We start from the raw sequence: 23,651 nt of genomic DNA on the forward strand, positions 1-23,651 counted from the left end.
TGCCTCTTCCTCTCAAGGTTAACACAGGCAAGCTTTTTTCCTAACATTAGGTAATGCCTGCTCTCTCTTCTCTGCAATAGTTGTTTTGCTGGCTTTAGATTCTTTAAAACATAGTACCGTTATTACAATATCTTAATAGTGTTGCAGTTTCACAAATGTTCAATTTGTATTCCAAAGATCGTCCTGCTTCCAGCATCGGTGACAGTCTTGGGTCAGTTTCTGCTCACAGGTGTGGGTGACAGTCTTTAAAAGCCTGATACCTGCAAAAACTTAAATCTTGTTAGCCAGACTCCCATCTCTACTTTCTCATTCCCATCATCAGTGGGAAAACCTCAAATAAATCAAGCTGGTTCTATCAAAGAGCCATGCATCTCTGCTGCATACACCTTTCACTTAAAAAGGTGCTCGCACCTTGTACAAGGGAAGAAAGGTTTTAGGGTCACAGGTGACAAGTCCCTCAAATGAATCAATTAATTACTAGGCAGTCAAATGGAAATATCTGCCATCACAATACATACATAGAAGTCAGAGGACAATGATAAGTGTTCAGGAGCAGGAAGTGCTCAGCTAGATGACTGATTACACCACCAATGTCTTTGGAAATTCTTAAAGTGGTAGGTTAAGCAAAACATTTTAAAGTGATGCAAAAATGATGCACTGTTGAAACAAGTGTAATGTTCTGGGTATTTCACGGATGGAGCAAGGCTTTGAAACTGTGAGTCAAACATAGATGATGAGGGGCCTGGATAGGGTGATTAAATAATTTTAAAAAATATATATCAAGCATGAATAAAAGCGGAGCAGTTGTGTATTTTTAGAGACGTTTCCAAACCCATACAAGACTTACATATTAGACAGAATGTGAGATATGAGATGACAATGTGGCTTAAATGTGAAATCACAAGGAGTTTAGCTTCCACTGCTATAAAGATTGGTAATCAAACATTACTTGTTTTTTTGTATAACTGTATATCTTTCAATTAGAAAATGTCCCAAGTGTATTACAGGGAAAATCTTTATAGTCTTGGTATGACTTGTTAGGTATTGGAAACCCCATGATTGTTGTATGTTATACAGTAGTACTGTATAGGTAGTATAATTTAAGATATCTGGCAGTACACCTACTAAAACTCTGTGACAATAACACAGGAGCATACAGGTTTTTCCAGAGAAACACACCCTATGACAGGACTGGCACAATAAACCTTACGAATAGTTTTTTTTTTGTTTGTGGGGGTTTGCTTTTCCGAAATCTGAAAGCTTTTTCTAAAATACAGAGGTCAGTCATCTCATAAATTCTTTAAAAAAAAAAAAAACGAAAAAACCACAAGTGAGAAATCAAAAAAAGTGATAGTGAAATTCTGAAACCACATTTATTTATATATTTTTTAATACAAAATCTTTTGCAATAATATTATAGAGTAACCAATTTGGCAGCCTTTCATGCACAGATTAGTTTAGCATCCACAGTTACCAGAGTATCATTCCTCTCTTACATCAGTAGCAAAAAAAAGGGGGATTTTAAGAAATCGTCTGCTGGATGTGCTGTTGCTTTTCTGCAGGTCTTCTTTGTATTGGTTGATTTTCAAAAAGAATACAGGAAAGGAGAAACTGGTTCCACTTGACAAACAACATTATTTGAAAGTTGCACTGTGCCTATCTTCTGATTTTAAGCTTGTGAAAAAAACAACATTTGAAAGGCTTGCCGTTTGTGAGTAATAATTTACGAAGTTCACAGCAAACAAACTTGTATAGTAGATAATATTCACTGCAATTCACTCCACTGGCCATATCATTTCATACACAGTACATGTTAGGCTGTCTTCTAATTTCTTCAGGCCTTAATGAGTCTACAGCAGAACAGGCTATATTTACACATTCAACAACATATCGACACGTAAAAGCATAACATTAAAACTTAAACTTGATGCAAGTCATGAAAACCAAATTATGAAATCCTGTAGTTTCAACCATAAGGCTATTACATTGTCTATAAGTACTTTAACACTAATCTATTTTAAGCCACATTTAAATTTGTACCTTTGCAAAATAGTGATGTCTTTAGCATGTTGTACCAAAGCCATTTGTATTGTATTGTTTGCAACTGAACACGCATGCCCTACAAGTCAATGGAGGAAACTGTAAAAAATTTATCAGAAAATGTTAAGTGCTTGGAATATATTTCCAAAATGGCAGTGAATCAGTTCCTTAGTTAGAAGCTGCCAGATATATAAATAGCAGATAATAATCCTGAAGGTTCTGTAATCAGGGTGTCTAAAACTGTAGCATATTGTTAACAAAACATGGTTATACTGTATATTTACAGAACATCATTATAAGTGATATCTATCCACATCTTGTAAGAGACTTTTAAGAAATCCCCTGCATTGCCATTACACAATACAATTGTATTTGTATTTTAAATATTCCCCCATAACTTGCAGTACTCAACTCAAAATGTATTCACTTGTATAGTAGTCGATGAAAAACACTGTTCACTACAAAGGCACTATTTACTGAGGGTCACTCACAACACTTTTCTTTTTTTTTTTTTTTTTGAGAATGCAACTAGACATCTGTGAAGTTTGATGCCACTTTAACCTTAAATGTAAGTACCAAACAACTTTTTATATCACTGTTCACATAGTCAGCTGGAATGTGAAACAGACAAAGGCAATGCAAAGTTATGTTAATGGTATTTTAATATTTTGACACATGTAGCGTGTTGAGTATCCTTATTAATTAGTGCAATTGCAATATGAAATAAGTCAGCCATACAAAAAGTCCTTTAAAATCTAAAAACCTATTATCTTATATATGTAAGACTGCTGAATGCTCGAAAAGTGAAGGTGACTATAGAGTACTTACACACTGAGAACAGATGCATAAAAACTATTTCCCCAATTTCGAGGTTCTACAGGTTGTCCTTTGTAAATACTGTATATACAAACAGCTCCTGTCTTGCAAAAAATACATATAATAGCTATACATTTAATCACACTTTTCATAACAATGTCCACGACATTGATGCTTTATATAATACCAATATAACACTTTGACAGTAAAACTAAAATGCATATCAGTAATTGAGATGTGCACTGTATAGTCTAAAATGAATCCACTGTTTTACAGTATACACTGATCTGTCTGTGTTAAGTGCGGCAAACATTGCAGCTTTTTCTGTTCTCATGCACTATTAGAGAAGCTGATGAAATATGGATTGGGATTATGTAGTTGCCAATTCATTATATATATATATTTTGACAAAAAATGATGTATGCAAAGCATAAGACGGCAGTTACACAACCCACTTTCTTTACCTCACACATTAGGCAGCCTGTGTGTACTTGGAGTACAAATCCCCCCTATTGCTTTAATGATCATTCGTAACATTAAACATCTTTCTCTATTTTCAAAAAATTTTTGTGCAGGGGATGGCAGGTCACAGTGTACATGGATCAGCCTGTAAGGTAAAGGTGTATACAGCCACTTGAAAAGTTTCTATTTCCCCAAGTTACACAAAGGAGTTCATCGCATTAACTGGAGAAGGGGCCTCAGAGCTCTCATTGCCTTCTGCAGTTTCTTTTTCTTTCTTTCCACTATACTGTCCAATAAAAGAGCCATCTTCATTGAACTGGCCGTCTCCTCCTTCACCGTAGTCAACTAAACTGTCATCACTATCCTCTTTTTTTACAGTCCCATTGGATGGGGTCCGGCTTCCTTTTAAAGGTTTATGGTCCTCTGTGTCACTAGAAAAAAAATAATAGGTCAGGCATTATATCTGTAAAACACAAATACAAATCTGTAAAGATTTCTTTTAGTCCCAAATAAAAAAGCATGCCACTGATGCCCTTTGCATGTGTATTTTCTTCTCGTGTAGCTTGACAATCAAATCTAGTCAAAATATACACTGTAATGAATCTGACTTATTTACTAAGCCAGTAAACTGTGATGTTTTATGCAATGGTGTTATGAATTTGCTGGCCGCTTGTTCTTCTTTAACACATTTTTATATTTACTTGTACTTATTGTTTTTTAATATGACATACATTGGAAGACTAGAAACACAAAGAAATTGAATTATTATTATTATTATTATTATTATTAATAATAATAATAATCATAATAATAATAATAATAATAATACATCCTCAGCCAAAAAAACAGTAACTGCAAAAACAGAAAGCTTTTTATGCTGACAGTTAGTCTGTGTTAACCTTAAACGTGGAATAGCCAGTGATGTTTCATGGCAGTGAATGTGAAATGAAGAATAGTTAAGCAATCATTTAAAAAGTTTTCCATGGGGCAAAAAGATTAAGCAAACACCACTGCCTTTCAAGTCGTGTGTATTAATTATGCATTCCAGGCTTGCGGATACCATCTTACCTTTCAAGTGACCTATATGTTCCGTTAAAAAGAATGCAGGAACAACAAATGAAAATTGTCTAAGAGGAAAAGCAAAGTCTTATTCCTATCACTCATGACAACACAATCTGCCACGAAATGCCACAACCGGGTAATAATATGCTGTAGTAATACTGAAAGTAGCATTTATAATTACATTTAAAAGACATATTCTGATTGATCAGTCTCACTTTATGTGAATGAGCACAATGCTAACGTCATTGGGACCTTAGGTGTTTAGTATTTAGTTAATTTGTTAAAATTGTATATACTGTGGAGATTTTACAAACTGTTAATGTTGGCTGTTTTTCAAACTGTTTCAGCAGTGAAAGTAGCTCTGGAAATTAGTAAAACAAAAACAAATATCCTGCATTCTAGACTTTGTATAATAACGCAAAAAAAAAAAAAAATTTTTAATGTGATACATTCTTGACAACAACACCCCCCCCCCCCCCCCATGACAATCTCCAATACTGCCCCCCAATCCCATTTATAGCTGGCTATTATGTACGCTCAGTGTGCTTTACTCCAGTTTTATCTGCCTGTTACATTCGGAGCATGCTAAAATGTGGGCTGTAAGGGACATCACAGGAAATGGCTCAACTTCAGGATCCAGGATTGGTCGGAAGTTCAACTCTTAAGCCAGAGAATGTGTGATCTTAACTGTTTCTTGCCATGTCCCAATCAAACACAAAACCCTGAATACAGCCTCCATAAAATGGTTCCAATAATTACACTATAGCCGTTATCAACTGCTAAGTGGTACACGCAGCTTTGGAGTAACAGATGGTATTATCTAATATTCCTCACTCACACTCAACAGACCCCACTGTGTAAAATGTGGTTGAAATTCGAAGATGACCAGGTTGGTGTAACTGGGAATTACAATACAAACTCATTCGACCATCACAAAACTAGACACTCTTCCTGCGTTATGTTAAGAGCTTAAAAGCAGTCATTTCTTCCCACTGTAATTAACCTTAAACTGAAAACTATTTCAATTGTGTGTCAGAGCGTGTTTGCATTTAGAATTATTTTGGAAAATATTCCAAAATGATTTAACAAGGTGACACAAGAGAATTACAGTAAAGTCAAACCAAACAAAATTTGTGCATTTCATTTATTTCTTTATTGAACACCAAAAATAGGAACTTCAAGTTATTCCTTTTCAGACCAAGTGAAATGATGTTGGTATCAATTCAAAAGGTCATGTACACAGCTGAACTCTGAGAAAGGCACCTGCCAGTACATGTTGTGCCTTGTCACAGTAAGTCATTTTTTAAAAAGTACTCTTTAAATGTTCTAAGTTTTAATTTTTCAGTAAATTAATTGTAGATTCCAAAATGTTCTTTTTCAGCAGATTTTTTTTTTTTTTAGCAGCCTATCATTTTCAATTGTGCTTTAAGATTTATTACATTTTAGTCAGCCATTCCTCTGAAAATGCTTGCACTAATATTAAACTGTACTCCAGTAGCCATGCAGAATAGATCAACATACATTTATCAATAGCACGTATGTAACTACAATATGCACTGAATATAAAACAATATTTAAATATATACTATATAAAAAGCAATACACTATTTAAAAATGATAATGCTGTAGAACTTCATCACAGGATCACAAAAAACAGGATCCGAAAAATACAAACTGCAATTATTACAGAAGAAAAAAGTGTGACAGCAATACAAAGATATCAGTATTTGGAAAAACAGCCTTAATATATGTCAGTAACAGACAAAAGGACCGCGAGTATTCAAAATCACCACTGAGAGTTACTTAAAATTGTGTTATACAACACAATTAAAACATTTTTAAAAATCCAATTTCCATTTTATATAAATATAATTAAAAATGAACAGTTAACACAACTGTAACAATGTAAATGAAAACATGGATTGCATTAAATTGTATTCAAACCTACATACTGTAAATCTTTTGTTTCAAAAGCTGCTGGATAAAAAAACATAACTCCACTTCACGCTGAATATAGAGCAAACGCAGAACACTGACACTGCTTCTCCAATAATGCAACACTATAAATACACTCAATGTACATGAAATACACGTTACCCGACACACAATACAGCAAAATACACCATTCCTTGGCACCTCTGTGCTTTGTTTTTTAAAATGTATTCAGCATCAGTTTCCGTTACTTTAATAATGCCCTGTGTGTGGTGGTGGCTTTTTTCAATTTTTCAATTTTTTTTAACAGTCCACTTTGAATTCAAGTCCAATGTTGTTATTTTTTTCACTTACAGACGTAGTTTAAAGATGGTTACTTCTCAACAATAAATAATATGATGGGCACCACTCCAGACCAGTTGGTACATCTTCAGCAGAGCATAGCAGTCGTTAAGGGTAAGTGGGTTCTCACCTGTATTCACCGAATGTTCCATCATCATCTTTCATAGGCTGGATTTCTGGATCAGGGTGGGCATCTTCTTTTTCTTTCACTGCAAAATGACATGTGCAGATACTTAAAGCAAACCAAATCAATACTATTGTTTCAGTCACGTACACTAATTCATTCATTCATTAATTTAAAAGGACTGTAATCACCCGGTGAAACTACTAAATACCAGTACATGGTTGTACAGTATTTAATTTACAGCTGTAAATTAAAACAGTGGATCCTGTATATCTCTGTTCAATGACTATGTTGTTAATAAGTACAAAAAACAATCAATTTTAAAACTGTTGCCACAACATGAATTTCACATTCAATGAAATATTATACATATACCTATACAATATTTTAAAGACTAATTGTACCTATTAATTATCCCATGATATGTGCTCTTCATCCTCATCCATTACCTCCTCTGCACTCCTAGATATACTGCATTCCCCCAATAACACCAATAAGAACATATATCATGAGATAGTACACAGATTTTTAAAACATGTATTGCGATCTGTTAGTGCTGCCAGGTTGCACGGTATGTTGTTGGTTTTGTAATATTTTTTTGTTAACCACAGCTATCAGTAGCAGACATTCAACAATGAAACTGACCTGGGTATTTACCACCTTTGTTTCTCTTGACAAAGCAAAAAATCAATAAAACCAGGATTAGAAGGGCAATCGCACACATCAAACCAATGAACCATCCTTGGGTGGCAATATCTACTTGTCGACTTGCCATTGCTGAAAGAGTGTTGAAAACAAAACAAAGAAAAAAGGAAAATGTGTGAAAATGCTGATTGAAATATGCTGCAAAAGACACAAACAACTTCCCATAAAAGATAATTTACTTGATAATCATTATGTTAACATATTATAGATAATAACACTTAACAGAAGGTAAGTAACTTCATACACCTCATCCTGCATACTGCAGAAAACACACATTTCAATCTTACATACATTCAATGTAAACATTCCATCAGATCATCTGAGTCAAGTGTTATGAAGTACACAGTGGACAAACAAAAAAAAGGTGACAGGTTAATGAATGCAAAACCAACACAAGAGGAGACATCAAGTAACATGCGCAGGTTCATGCTGGGAAACACAAGGAGTGCACAGGCTGATACATGGAAAGAAACATCATATTATATATAAGCAGCTTCCCGTATTCTGTGATTTCACAAATTAGTGCAAGTTATGGGATTTTAAGGGTTTTTGAAAAAAAGCTCAGAATAACTGGGTTCAGATGTACGAATGATTATGTGTCCTACCCGCATATTAATTCAGTACCATCAGGAAAAAAGGTTGGCTATCCGAGATGAACGCGTAAGCTGCTGATTCCACAGCATCCACACACATTACACAGAAAACAGTCCATTAGAAACCCAAACAAACCAACAAACTATAGATAGACTCATGGGAATAGAAACAATGTTTTGAAACTGTTCTATGTTTACCAATTAACTGGCCCTCACGAGAATTACTAATTAATATGAGTCTTTCTATAGTAGCAATGGTGTACAGTGCTCCCTCGCTATACAGCTATCTGATTTACACATTATTGAAAACAGTGACTGAATGGCCCTTATGCAGTATAGTACATGTCCTGACGGTGAATTACAGAATTGTGACCCAGTGAGGTAGCACTATATATGTATGTGGATCAGCTTTATGTTGACAACTATATGTTTAGCAGAACCAAAATGACAGTATAATACACATTACATTTAAGAGCATTGCCTGTGTTTATGTTTTTCCACAAACATATGTAAAAGCAATAAAAGTCTAGTTGAAAAAAAAACAAAACAATTTTCCCAAATCATGTTGTTTCAGCCTAATATACCAAAAAATAAATAAAACAATAAAAAACATCCTTAATTTCTTATGCAGAGATGAATATGAATACCCTTGTCACACAATGGTAGCATGCAGAAAACTGATTCCACTGCATACAGTATCATTGCAAGCCCTCTACACCTTCCATATGTTGTTGTTTGCTTTGCACCTCAAGAGGTTCACAAAAAACACATTTTTATTTATACAGTAAATGATCAATGCAGACACGGTTTAATAATTCATTTGTTGTGCCAGTTTGGATGGCGATCTTGTCATGAGTTCCTTAGTTAAGACTGAAACATGCAAAAAACTACTAAAAGCAAAATGATATATAATGCAGACAATGAGGCAGGATTTGCTTATTTGACAGGGTGTTCTGCCTCACCTGGATCGGTTTTAAAAACTTCTTCTGTACTCTGAACAGGTTCATCAGAATGACCCTTAGCAACAACTCTCACTTTATATGTGGTTCCTGGCATTAAGCCTTTTATCACAAAGAAGGATTGAGTGCCATTTACAAACTCTTTTTTCCAGTCTTCTTTACCTAAAAGAATTTTAGGAAGACAATGAATCCGAAACAACATTTGGTTCAATAGATGAAGCAGTAGTGAAAATGATGGTGAAATCATGCACCTGTAGTTAATCCACATGCAGATTATTTGGCATTTATTATAAAGCTCTTTCTTTTAGAATTACTCTTTCAGTCTTTATAAAATATGACTTCAGTAGTTGTTTATTTAATTAGTAAGTCTTTCATTTCTTGTTAATTGTGCATTCTGTTAATATTAACACATTACTGTATAACCAATGCTTTTCATTAAACAATGCCTGATTGCTGATTTCAGTCATGCATTTTCCAATAAAGCAACACCATCTTCCCAATATAATTAAGCACTTTTTAAAACCTCAATGAAATATTATTTAAAAAAGCAGGTTGTTAATACTAGCCTATATGCATGATATTAATAATGCACTTTAAGGGAGAAACATATTGAGTATGTTATATGTGTAGCTGTTGTTGTTATTATTATTATTGTTGTTATTATTGTTATTATTATTATTATTATTATTATTATTATTATTATTATTATTATTATTATTAGATATGTATGTTACACCCACTGAGGCAATATCTCATTTAGTGGGATGTCCACCATAATGAGGATTTGTATTGAAGTAAAAAAATAATTAGTAAAAAATAATTAGTAATTCTGAAATGTTAAATTCCTAGTTTAACTACAGTATGTCTGTATACAGTGTGAATCTTTGTGGCCATAAAAATGATCAATTCAAAAGTATTTAGTTTCAGTTTTCTGTTTTTTCTCCATTCATATTTACAGGAAATGATGTCATATTAGCGTGTGAGTTGAAAAGCTTTAAGACGCTGAAATAAAAGACAGGTGTCGGTACCCTCATATTTCTTTTTGTTACTGTTATCTTTACAGTTGTAAATGCTCATAAAACATCAATGTAACAAGTGTTTTTACATTAATTATTTTTTTTTATGTAACTGGTAAACAGTAATCAATCATTTTTAGAACTGAAAAGTCAAAATTGCAATACTGTCCGGTAAAACAATGTCTTCATTTTTGTATGTATGACTGGTTATATTTACTGGTTATATAAAAGTTTAAGATTGCTATAGAGGAACAAGCAAAATATGTTCTTACTGTCTTCTACCATATATTCAATATAAAAGCTCATATCTGGTCCCCAATACTCCCAACTGATATTTGCAAAGTCCTCCGAAGCAGTTGTATTAATGTTTCCAAATACTGGACCAACGGGGCGGACTGAGTATGCAATAAAAAAAGAACACATATTATGATACTAATAGTATACTTCAAGAAACAATCACATTCCTTATTTTATATATTAGAAAAAAGTCACTACACCAACTACAGTACCAACACAGATTAGTAAAAACATCATATTGCATCTTAATCAGAAAAACAAAATTAAAAGACATGTTATAATAATTACTGTAGGCTGTTTTGTAAGAGTAACACAACAATAAGACAGCATTCTCCATGAAAAAGATACAGCTCTCAATCTTGTCAACAAAACTTGACTACAGGTACTCCAAGATTAATGTTTACCAGGGTCTGTGAAACCAGCAAATCGCCAATAGTTATTAGTAAAAGGAAAATGTGTGTATATGTTAGGATGCCAGGTAGAAATATGACCCGGTCAGTTTGGGGATAATTGTGGAACGATCACATCGACGTGGGATCCTAACATGTACATTAATTAACCCGAGAAAGTGACAATGATAAATAGCTTCATCAAGAAATGACAGTACCCTTGTGGAATGTGGGACGGAGAGTATGCATTGGAAGGGAAGTTGCAAGAGGGGGTTCTGAATACCCTGGAAGAACATGGGAAGGGACAAAGAAGAAGGTAAACAACAGAAGACACATACAAAGACAAGTCATAGACAGGTTCTCGTAATGGGCCAAACAAGAACTAAATTGTAAAATATAGTCATTTTATAACCGAATACCGGTATACTGTAGGTTATTAAATTACTTTAGGAAATTCACAAAGCGTTTTACTCGAAAGCATAATTTTGTTTTCTGACGAGAAAAGCACCCTGCTCATGCTAAAATCATGTATTGTGTATTACCTGTTCAATATCCTATCCTGTCATGTCTACTAACTATTCCAGCAGAAATTGCTTCTGAAAAGACTTGTTAGAGCTGACTGTGGGGAAGTGAGGTGGGGAAGTATATTACTGTTGCGTTCTGCACTGAGCCTGTGCAACACTGATATACCTCCACAATCAGCCTTGAAGAGTCTTTTGAGAAGCCAGTAGTTAGTAACCATGGTAAATAATGATCTACTGTAAGCACAAACAACAATAAGGAATCATACAGAACACACACCATAGGATATTATACAGGTAATGCATCAATATATGGACAAAGAAGATGGTATGAGCCCTAAATTGTTATTTCACACGGCTTTGTGATTTCCCCCCTATCTGTGTATGCTAAGAGGGGTCAAAAAGTCTTATGTCCCTCTTCAACATTCCACTACTAGGTTTAGCAAAACTAATACTTATTTGGCCGCTTTTGAAAATCGTGCCGACAGTATTAAATCACTTGACAGGCAATAAAAGCAGTATTAAAAGACAAGAGAATAGAATTTGTAACAGCATCGTCATGCAACATTTGGAATTTCATGCAAGTTACAATACATAGTCAGCAAGCATGAGAAAATCAACATCAAGTATTAAGCCAACAGAAGTGAAAATCAGAAACAGGCCTAACATTCCTAATGATCAGTTCAATACTAATGATCGAAGAACACGTACAGAAGCATAAACAGTCAAACAATTTGGGGGAAAAAAGTGGTTCCATGCAGAAACTATAAGAAACGTGCCACAGAGTTCTTATGTGAAGTCTTATTTAAGGATAAAATAGTCTGTTTCATTTGCAATGTTCTGTGTTATAGACTGTAAAGGAATACTGTCCCTCTGAATCTGCATAACATTTCTTTTTTTCATCTGTTTATTATCCTATTATGGGCTCCATTCAAATGTATGTTTTAAGGGCTTTATTTTAAAAGATAGTTATCATACATTCTCTTGGGTTAAAAAGTGCTTCGAAAATTGAAAATAAGCTTCTCTCAAACAGTTTTTTAATTAATCAAAAAACAACAAAATATATTCCTGAAAGCAGTCCTTCAAGGTTTGTCAAGTATGTGTAATTATGATGTATTACTGTTTCAGCACTTCTGGTCATTTGACATGTTTAAGGAGCATATTTTACCTTTGTGGCTGTCTGATGAGACCAGTATAAAAATGACCACTAGGAGTGTGTGTGGGTGAGATTACTGGTGCAAACCCTAGTGAAACTACAGTGGTCATTTTTATACCTCATTACATATACTCTACCTTGCTTAGACTGCTGGGGAGTTATTAATAAACAATTTACAGGGAATAGATAGTAAAGAAAAGAAATATCACGCAAATTCAGAGAGCAGTCCTTTAACAACATGCTCTTTGGTTTAGTTGTTTACCAAATACACCATCCTGTCACACTGTATAGTTGCATTTAGTTTCCAACACTGCAAAAACCAAAATGCAGATCCTTTTTTACCTTTGTCTGCATCTACAGCAGGTTGATTAATACGAGCTTAAACAAAAGAACAATTATAAAAAGGGAACTGTAATTAGGCACAGCACACATGAATCACACTAGTAACCACGTATCATGCACAAACTATATCAAATACTGGTTATTGCACTGATATGCAGAGGACAGCCTTTACTGAATGATTTTCAATGGCAAAATACAAAATATGTTTATGAGGCAATTCATTATAGAGTTTCTGGGCCATAGTCTGATAAGCACAATACATATGTAATTATGCCATTTACTTTGTGTGAAGCTGTTTTGAAATTTTCAGGTGATGAACAATGGAGGTAACATAGAAAAATAAAGAACTACTGTAGACAAGGAACTTCAATTACTGCCTCGTAGAGATATTCTGAGGACAACTAGGTTAAGGCATAACATAGTTATGCTTGTCGATTGCCAAAATTGTTTAGAAACAAAAAACACCAAACACCAACGTTGTTAAATTCTTCCTGTTTCATAAGACAAGGAAATGATACGTAACACCACACAGGTTAGAAACAAACACAATGAAAAGTTATCAGCAGGAAAACACATAACATCACAAAACACATCCAGCAGCACGTACATCCTTCACATACAGACCGATAAGGACAGCATTTAATAAGGTTCTGTTCTCAACCTTTTCTTTTCAAATAAAAGCTACTATAGTCAGTAGGGCAGCTTTCAAGAGCTGTTGAGGATGGTGAACATGTTGGTTGATGTTCATGAAAGCAACTGTAATGTTTAAAAAGGTATATACCTTAACACCATACTATAAAACAATGAAAAAAGCCTACTGTTTACCCACTTGAAAAAGTGAAAACACTTGACTTAGGCCACTAAAATCTGTTTTCAGATGTTTTAAAAAGTATTATTAAAAATGAAACCCCCCATCATTTTATAAATTATATTATACCTTCATCCATAATTGTTACAGCTTCTTCTGTTATTATGTTTCCAGGTCCCTTTGATGTTTGGGCGTGAAAATAAAATTTATAGCGTGTGCTGTAGTTTAGGTTTTTCAATGTCCAGTTAGTTTCATTGGCAGGGATTATAATCTTCACCAGAGGACCCAGTTCATGGGTGTTGTTGACTTTAAAAGCAAGAAGGAGAAATGTTAACCCATGCAATGCATTTTAAATATACAAGACCACATATATTTTAATTTTACAAATTATTTTAAAAAGTACAGTAAAATGTGATATTTTAAGCATGTGTATGATGTTTTAAAAAAAAAATATTACTAAAACTTCACTTTGACAAAATAGTAAGGAGGCATCTGTAGCTTAAAATGTAATTTACAATTTCTGTTTCTACAATTTTTGGTGTTTGCAATCTTTGAGTGTTTATGGGTTTTGTTGTTCCAATATTTAGTTATTATTATTATTATTATTTGTTGTGTCTTTCCTGGCTCTTGGCTCTAGTACAGTATCCACAGAGTTTAGTTAATATTGACCTCTACATGTGTATTAGTCATTATGCACTCACTTGGTTGGTACTTCAGTGTGTAGCCGGTCAGAAGACCATTGCGATGAGAAGGAGCTCCCCACTCCAGGGTTAACGAATCAAGCATTGGGTTCAAAATCTTCAAAAACGCAGGAGCACTGGGTACTGGATTACAAACAAGAGTAATGAAACAAAAGCACAATACTTGAGTGAGCAGGAGGAAATTGTTAGTGAAAATGTACACTACTCTAGATGCGCTAAGGAAGCTGAGAGAAACTAAACTTTTGTGCCAAGTTTAAACATTTTTTTTTAATAAAATGAATGCTATTAGAAAGTACTGTAGTAAGAAATAACCTCTGAGCATGAATTTAACATTCAAAGGAGTTTGCCTGAATTTCTAAATTTTGCACTACAGTACAGTAAATATGGCCCACTGTATTCCAGATACATGAACACACACTCAGGTTTGTGGGAAAGACTTACTGCTCTTAATAGCAACAGGTTTTATTCTCACAATGAAATGGTTTATTAACACAGTATCTGATGGAGCATTTTGTGTATCAGCTCTTGTGTGCATGGTATCCCTACCGTATGCATATACATTACAAAAGCAATGTACAATCTGCAAACGTATAGGTTGGGGAATATTATTGTAGTTGATATATAAATCAAGAAGTACACAGACATTCTAAATCTATGAGCAGCACAGAGTTTGAGAGTGGTCCATGCTAGGTTAGATTTTAAAATGCTGCCATCCCAGCACTTTTCACGAGTAACAAAATTCATCCCAAAGAAACTGAAAAAAGTGTCCCTGAAGTAATGAAATTAATAAAATAAAGGTTTGTTGCCATACCTCCTTCAGGAGTTTCAAATTGTTCATCGGGGCTAGGAGGCCCTTCTCCTTTCCCGTTAAACACCCGCACGTTGAGTTTGTAAAGGCTGAAAGGTTCCAGTCCCGGTAGCTTCCCGTGAGTCTTGTCTCCACTGAATGTCAAGATCTTTTTCTCTACATGACGCCGACTCCGTTTAAATACACTTCTCTCTTTCCAGTAGTAAATCTACAATCGTGCCAAAAACAAAGTACGTTTTTTTTTGTGGAGGTAAATATTTCAGGTATAATGCATGTCTTTATCTAAACTGATATCTGTTTATTTTTTAAACCCAGTTTTTGCACTTACTTTGTATCCTTTCTGGTGCCCTCTAACACTTTTCGGAGAAACTGGTTCCCACTGGACTTCTGCCAGTGTGCTGTTCTCCACACGAACTCGTACATTTCCAGGGGCCGCCATTGGTACTGTAAAAGAATAAAATAATGATTTAAAAAAAAATCTTAGAGTGTTATAAAATGGCTTGGGCAACTTAAATGCTGTGATTGGCTGAACAAGATTAAATAACCATGCAGTAAAAATCGTTTTATTCCTCACTATGGGCTAATCACCTCTGAAAATCAAAGCGCATCGGGGTGAACAGCTTAAAACAATCTTCGTGCTACACAGGAAAGTACAACCATATAACATGCAGTATGTGTACTCTAAATAGTATTGACTTTTGCGATATTACATCTTTTTAAACTAAGTTGCTTGAAACCTTAAATTGTATTACTGTAATGAAACATGGAGCGGATGTGCAGTAGCATTGGACATCCACTAGATGGTGTATGGGCAAAAGGGGGCTTTCATAGCTTAAACTAATCTGTTCTTAAAGTGAACAAATATGGTTCTTTGTTGCAGTTACTCAAACAATACTCACAGTCTTCTCCTGAATATCCAACAACAGTAGAAGGCTCAGGAGCAATCCCAAGGTCATTTAAAGCTTGTACTTTAATCTCGTATGGGACGAAGGTCTGTGTACCCGAAACAATGTACTTAGAAACATTTGCAACCGTCACAGATGTCCAGTCATCATCCACATCTTTTTGTCTCCAATGAACTTTGTACTGGAGTCCTGGTCCATTTGACTGTATACCTGTTAGAGTCTGCATTAACAGAAAATATGTGAGCCCTGTGCACTTGCTACCACTCGCAACTGGAATAAAACATTGGCTTTGCAAATTACCTACTATGATTTTTATATTTTGAAATTCAGCAGTAGTCTATTGATGAAGCACAGAGATATTTCAAGTTTTGAAAGTTTGCTGTAAGAATGTTTTATTATTATTATTATTATTATTATTATTATTATTATTATTATTACTACTGACTGTTTCTGGGTCATGTATTGAGCACCACAAAGTTAGTAAGAGAAAATGCATTCATTACATTTTCTGTCAAAACGGAAAAGCATAAATTAAACACTGCCGGATGCTATATTACCAGATTTGCGACAGTGGTAATGTAAACGAGATGGAATTGTTTGACACATAAAAGGAATTAAAAATAGTCCCTGATTTTTCCTGATCAAATAAATGCTAATACGTAATTGTAACTCTTTTGGGTCAAGAGTACATTTTAATGAGAATTGTGTTCTGAATATTTCTGAAAAGATAACATATTCCTACCTCCCACGTTATCACCAGATTGTCAGGTTCATTTCCTGCACCTTCTACCTTTGATGGGTTTTCATCTGGTGCTGTGAGTATAAATATATATTAATTCAAGAACCAAGACCCTCTTTGAAAACATTATTGTTTAACAGTACTACTTCACAGAAACTATTTTGGAATCTATTTGGGGATTTCCTTGTTTTAAAACAGAATTACTTTTTACATACCGGCCGGTGCTGTTTGGTACTGTCGAGAGGGATAGCTAGGTTGGCTTCTTCCCACTTCGTTGACGGAAACCACACGGAATGAGTAGAGCACATGTGGAGATAGTTTTAGATGTGCATTGGTCTTTGTTCCAGGGACCTCGGTCAGATAGTGCCACACTCCTGGTTCATGAAGTCCATCTTCATACTCAACTATGTACTCTACAAAATCACAATAAATAGGCATTTGCATTTCTATCAACTGTCAACTGCGTGGTTCTTGTCAGACATCCAATCTTGTCTAGAAAAAAAAACAAATCAGCTTAACACATTTTAGGGTGGCAGTATTGATATCTGTTGCAGTTTATATTATTAAAAAAAAAAACTTTGGTTTCATATCCTGCTTTTATCTGGCTCATTTTCAGGATCTGACAGCACTGTTTCTAAAACTGTCAACACACACAAAACTCCCTAGTTTCTTCAATTCATATGTTATCACTACACCAGTGAGATTTTCTCTTAAATGATCTTAACAATTTTATGTTGGGTGTTTGTAAAACGCTTTAACTAAGACTAAAATACAACAATGTAAAAGTGACATGTTTACCTCAGCTTAGCAGGAACACAAACGGTTCAGTTGCGAAGCAGTCAAAATGTAAATTTTTCATAGGGCTAATAGTATTCTCAATAAAGAAGTAAGCCTACTTTGAATGATACTGTTGTGGTCAAACCCTGGAGTCCATGTGAGATGAATGCTTCTTTCACGTTCATCTGTCAGCTCTAAATCAGTGGACGGATCAGGTCGATCTGAAAACCAAAAACAAAAATGTCACCCTGGTCCAAAGTGAGTGAGTGTGTGCGTGCGTGTGTGCGTGCGTGCGTGCGTAGTATATGAATTCAATTTGACCAGCTACAAACATGTTACCAATTGACCTACAATAAGTAAACACAGAGATAGTGATCTATTATTCAGTCAATACAATAGCCATACTGAGAAACTGCTCTACAAATTTAAAGGCTTAGTGTAGCTGGTCTATTAAAAAAAAAGCAACCATGAATGAAAAAACAAATGACATTGATTTAAGCCAGAACAAAATCGCAACATGCATATTTTGAAAAAATGTAAACCATCACAGTGATATTTTTTAAACTCCTTTGGTTATGTCTTTAATATTTCAAAAGCGGGTATGCAAAACCCAATTCAAGAGAGTTATAAAACTACAAAGTGATGTTAACTGTTTCTACATCACAAATAACCTGTGTTTTTAATATTGCAGCAATCCATTTCTGGAAAATACTGAGGTAAATGTGATAAAGACATGATCATTCCACTAAAATAATATCAAAATAATTCATAGGTGACAACAATACTATGTACAGATGACAATAAACACAGTTAAGTTTCATTTGAAGGTCTTAATCATATGTGCAAAACACTGCATCACAGAATAATAAAACATTTTTAAAAAGCAATATGAATGATATACAGAAAACAGTGGAAGCAATGGCTCAGAACTGACGTGCACAATACGTAATCTTCCTGAATAACTACATGATGTGTCATGAATGGAATCATGTGCCATACTGGATGAAATAAACATTTCCCCGATAACAACAGCATGCTTCAATACAAAAAAAAAAAAAAAAAAAAAAAGTAAATGTCCCAAGTGAACTGAAAGTGAAATATGCTCAGACAGACACTTGCTGTTGGTTTACCGTAAATGACAGCTGGAGTTGGGGTAGCAGCTGAAAGGACAGCAATGTAGGGTTTACGTTAGCGTTAGTAGTTAGTAATACAAGCACAATAATACATTATTCAAGCCACAAACTATGGTTCATACAGTAGTCTGAAACTATCAATGCTTGATAAGTCCCACATTTAGGAATTAACATATATTTTAATGCTTTGACATTAAAACTTCAGTTTGAAGTCTGCCATAAAATCAATATGTTAGAAAACAAGATGACATGTGATGTACATGGATTCAACTGATAACATCCAGAAATCCCATGTGTAATTCTCAGGATAAGGAAATAAAACAGATTTTACAGACCCACTGGCAATTATTATTATTATTTATTTCTTAGCAGACGCCCTTATCCAGGGCGACTTACAATTGTTACAAGATATCACATTATACATTATTTCACATTATACAGATATCACATTATTTTTACATACAATTACCCATTTATACAGTTGGGTTTTTACTGGAGCAATCTAGGTAAAGTACCTTGCTCACGGGTACAACAGCAGTGTCCCCCACTGGGGATTGAACCCACAACCCTCCGGTCAAGAGTCCAGAGCCCTAACCACTACTCCACACTGCAGCGGCAATAATCTTAGACTAGCTAATCCAATATTAGTTCCAATTAGAGTGTGCGAAACCAGCCAGAAAATGTTTCTCCAAGATTTTAAACATATATGTATGAATACTGCAATATAGTTGTTAGTGATATTAAAGGAAAATGTTGAGGGATGAAGATAGTCACTTCCTTAATTCACTTGTCTTTGAAGGAAGACAATGTGTGTTTATTAACTGGAAGAATTCCCCCCAAAAGTTCTCACCATATCATTTTTTTGTAATTATTACCCAAATTGATATGCGCTACAATTACTTAGTATGTTAACATTATGTATATTTCATTACATTTATACTAGAAAAAATAATAATAATCAGCACAGTATAACTATTTGTGGAAAATTATATATTTCTAGAAATGTGTGTTTTGTTTTTTACTAAATGGATACTGATAACCAAGTTAACTGAAAGTGAAATATGCTCAGACAGAAACTTGCTATTGGTTTACCGTGCATTCTTCACATTAAAAAAACAATGTAGAAACACTGTACACCCACAAGTCCCCCTTGACATTCACTCATATATGAAAACCACCATGTCAACTAAAGGCTCAAACAGATATTAAAACACGGAGCACCAATATTAGTATTTCATTAGTATGTTTAAAAGTGAAATTACATTACTAAATACATTTAGTACCGATATGTGAAGAATACTTTCAATAAATGACAAGAATAAAATCAGTAAAGGTAAAAAAAAAAAATAGCAATCACTTAGACAACTGAAAGGAGTCTTTTTAATAGGATTGATTACCCCTAATTGGCCATTTCTACCCCACACTATTTTATTGCATTTCATTTTAATAAACCCCCTGCTGGGAGTTGGAACTGAGATCTTCCAGTGTTTTAATGCTGGCAATATATCTGTAGTTTTTCAAAACATATTATTTCTTAGACAAAACATATAAAGAAAAAGAAAAAAGACAAATAAAATGATCTTACCAACAACAGTCAGCTCAGCACTGGCAGAGTCCTTGTCCAATGAGGTGTTTGCTACACACGTGTAAGTGCCTTTGTCGATTTCAGTAACCTCACCAATAGTCAGACTGTCTTCACCAACTATAAATCTTAAACAAAAACAAAAACTACTGATTTGAACACAATGCTTCCATTTCCATGGTACTTTCTTACTATCTGGAAGACTGTACAGTGCTATCCAGAGACTAAGACAGTACCCATTTAACTACTTCTGTACTTCTGAAAGTAATGTCACATCACTGTGATCAACTCTATTCACAAAGAGTTTGAAAGACAAATAATTGTGTGCCAATGTGTTTCACACAAAATCACACACAACTGAATAGAGCTATAGTTAGTTATGTACTATGAAATTAGCTGGTGGATGTGTTGCAGGCTATCACAATGGCAGAGGCACAAATAATGGACGTTGCTTAGGGTTAACTTAATGTTAATAAACTGTCAAATTAAATACAAGACATACACATTATTTAACAGAATGGTGAAGCAACTCACCAGAACGGGAAACAACAAATTGCTTGGCGACTTGTGTCTGATTCAGGTTTTTTTTTCAAGAGCTTGGACAATTTCCAACTTTGTGTAGCAAGAGAAACAGCGCCGCATTTTTACATTTGTTTACATGTCATTTTGTAGCGATGACGTGCACTCGGACATCAGAATACAAAATAATTAATTTAATAAACCAATCAATGTCCCTCAAGACGCTCTTGCGATGAAAAGTCACTTTTTTACAAAACAGTACTGTATCCATTGTGAACGAATCGCTATCGGTGCCAAGAAAGTGTTCTTGTAAGCGAAGTTCCTGTTCCTTTAGCCACAGCGTTTACAATGGAAAAAATCAGTTTCACCACAAGGGTGTTCCCTTAGGCGAAGTGTTCTCTTAGGAGGTGTTCCTATACGCAGAGGCTACTGTATATACAGACACACATATACACATACACCTCAGATCCTACTGTTAAGCTAGTTACTTATTTTTACCTGCAAAACCTCATGATGTTACTAAACCCTGAAGGCCTGGAATGCCAGGATGCGTTAGCTAACTGACCAGGAGGGGTCGCCAAAGCATGATGAGCTAATTTTCCTCGCCCGTGGGAGTGCAAAGACTAATGCAGAGCAGTCTGTGGGTCCCAGCCAAGACCTACAACTTGGAGTGATTGGTATTCAAATCATGGTCACAAGACACAGCCTGCACTACAAGCACCAGTGCTAGGGACCCACTGATATGGCATTCTAATACTTTAAATGATCTACCAGAACATACCTCTCATCGTCTGGTAATTCTTCATTGTTCTTCAGCCACATAATTGTAGGTGTGAAGGTTGGATCATGTTTAACCTTGCACTCAAAAATAACTTTTCCAGCAACTTGTACAACTCTGTATTCAGGCTGTTTTATTATCCTTGTTGGGTCTGGAACATAAAAGAGTTGTTAAGAAATATTTCTCCAGAACTTCAAAATAATTGATTCAGACCCCTGATAGATTAAAACAAAGTCCTTTATCTATAATGGGGTTGAACCTTTACTGTACTTAAAATCTATAATAACAATTTGGAATGACTTACCTTTGACTTCCAGTTGGACACGGTTCTCTGCTTTTCCCAAGTCATTCATTGCTATACAGGTATATTTCCCGTTATTGTCTTTCTGTGCCACATGGATTTCCAGTGTGCCATTATCATGTATAACGTATGGGTCTCCATCCAGAATACTCGTTTGATCATCTTTGAACCTTGCATTGGAAAAATCTGTGTTTACTTATCAACAAAATGTTTTGGTTATTCCCCCAGTCTTTGTTGATCGGTTGATTCTTTAGTAAAAGTAGAGGAGTACCAATTGTTTTTCAGTTACTGTATTTATTTTCCAATGTATTAAAAAAAAGCAAAAGGGCCAATAAGTTCAGAAGACAAGACAGAGCAACCTGGGAATATGCTCAAAAACACACTCATATGTCAAACATGATGCAAAAAAAGTTACACCAGCTAGTTAACAACCTCAGGGTACGACAAATTGAAAGACCAATGAACATTAATGCTTCATTAACGCATTTCTCATTGGACCCTTCTAACTCTAGTACTGGGAGTTCTGTTATTCTAATGCAATACTTTGAAATCTTTGATCAAAAAGCATCTTACCAATTAATTTTAGGTATCGGAGAGCCAAAGGATGCACAGTCTAGTAAAGCACGGCTGTTGGTAATGACCTGATACATCTGGTTAGTTGGAGTCAGGATTCTTGGTGGTTCAGCTGAGATATATATATATATATATATATACATAAAGTTAGAATTTGTAATTGAAATTGAAACTGAATGGCATATACACAGAAAATGTAAATATCATTACTCTAAGGGATTAACACATTCACAGCTGTCTCTGTATTTTCCCCAAAGTGTTTATTATTGTTTTTTGATTAAATATAAATTGGGAGATTATCAAAAACATAAAACTATGCCTAGACAATGTTACAGATTGGATCAAATGTGCCAGAGACTGCTGAATTTGATTTAGAAATGAAAAGCTTTATTTGAACAATTGTCTCTTTTATGTTTGCTTGACAATATACCATACAACAGATGTTAAAAATAAATGCAATTGATACAAAAAATGCTACGGTATCAATTAAATAATTGAACTTACAGATTAGTATATTACAGAAGTTTAATAAACTTACCAAGTACATTAAGAAATGCATTTGCCAGCAAATATCCAAATTCATTGGAAACATTACACTGATAAACAGCACTGGATCCTGTTTGTACATCAGAGAATATTATTGAGTCACCGTCTACTTTCCTGCTGAGATCCTTAGGAGAATCTAAAACAAGGTAAAGCAAGGTACAGTTACAACATTGCAGAATTAGCTTGTTTAATCTTTTTTTTCTCTAAAATAGATTCAACTTACTTTCAATAGGAATACCATTCATTAACCAAGTGATGGAAGGATCAGGACTTCCATTGGCTCGACAGATAAGAACACCAGTCTCTTTAGGGGCTAATACAAGATTCTTGGGTTCAGTTATCCAATATGGACTAGCTATAATAATAAAATGAAATGCAAAAAAACATATAGTCAGTAATTATACAGCATGTGTTAAAATATACCTCATTGACTTTTTTTCTTTTTCAGCGCAACAATATATATATATTTAAACTGTATCTCATTTTGGGATCTATATTTAGTTTGTTTAAAACCAACAATAGAATGACTCACTGTTCCAAGTGATGCTGCGTTGCTAAGCAAATGTGAAGCTTGATATTCAGATTTAGGCTTATACATACCAGTGTTTGTGTTTTTTTTTGTCTCATGAGGACAGCCATAAAGAGCTTGTTTTTGGAATAACTACAGTACTCCATGGACGTTCATGAAGTATCCTCTATTTATTTTACTATTGTTATATTGTTCA

General features: G+C 34.5%; 1 protein-coding gene across 20 annotated transcripts in view; it reads right to left on the reverse strand.

Annotated features, from left to right (window-relative positions):
- Positions 1–1,348: 1,348 nt before the first annotated feature.
- Positions 1,349–23,651, reverse strand: part of LOC117419619 (neuronal cell adhesion molecule) — a 91,312-nt gene continuing 69,009 nt past the window's right edge. For 8 of the 20 annotated variants that reach the window (XM_058985763.1, XM_058985761.1, XM_058985762.1 and 5 more), the window contains 22 exons: positions 23,150–23,281; positions 22,919–23,062; positions 22,381–22,492; positions 21,811–21,977; positions 21,510–21,657; positions 20,213–20,337; positions 18,625–18,654; positions 17,614–17,715; positions 16,933–17,130; positions 16,721–16,791; positions 15,973–16,198; positions 15,402–15,517; positions 15,077–15,281; positions 14,266–14,388; positions 13,694–13,870; positions 12,757–12,792; positions 10,956–11,021; positions 10,324–10,446; positions 9,039–9,197; positions 7,424–7,555; positions 6,785–6,863; positions 1,349–3,749 (listed from right to left, as the gene is read on the reverse strand). In XM_058985763.1, the coding sequence (XP_058841746.1) occupies positions 3,515–3,749; positions 6,785–6,863; positions 7,424–7,555; positions 9,039–9,197; positions 10,324–10,446; positions 10,956–11,021; positions 12,757–12,792; positions 13,694–13,870; positions 14,266–14,388; positions 15,077–15,281; positions 15,402–15,517; positions 15,973–16,198; positions 16,721–16,791; positions 16,933–17,130; positions 17,614–17,715; positions 18,625–18,654; positions 20,213–20,337; positions 21,510–21,657; positions 21,811–21,977; positions 22,381–22,492; positions 22,919–23,062; positions 23,150–23,281 (2,906 nt within the window). In that variant the 3' untranslated portion in view covers positions 1,349–3,514. The remainder of the gene's footprint in view (positions 3,750–6,784; positions 6,864–7,423; positions 7,556–9,038; positions 9,198–10,323; positions 10,447–10,955; positions 11,022–12,756; positions 12,793–13,693; positions 13,871–14,265; positions 14,389–15,076; positions 15,282–15,401; positions 15,518–15,972; positions 16,199–16,720; positions 16,792–16,932; positions 17,131–17,613; positions 17,716–18,624; positions 18,655–20,212; positions 20,338–21,509; positions 21,658–21,810; positions 21,978–22,380; positions 22,493–22,918; positions 23,063–23,149; positions 23,282–23,651) is intronic. The other 12 variants (XM_058985772.1, XM_058985769.1, XM_058985767.1 and 9 more) reach the window with 6 other exon arrangements.

The sequence above is a fragment of the Acipenser ruthenus genome, chromosome 14 (genome assembly GCF_902713425.1).
Source record: "Acipenser ruthenus chromosome 14, fAciRut3.2 maternal haplotype, whole genome shotgun sequence".
In the NCBI taxonomy this organism is placed as follows: domain Eukaryota; kingdom Metazoa; phylum Chordata; class Actinopteri; order Acipenseriformes; family Acipenseridae; genus Acipenser; species Acipenser ruthenus.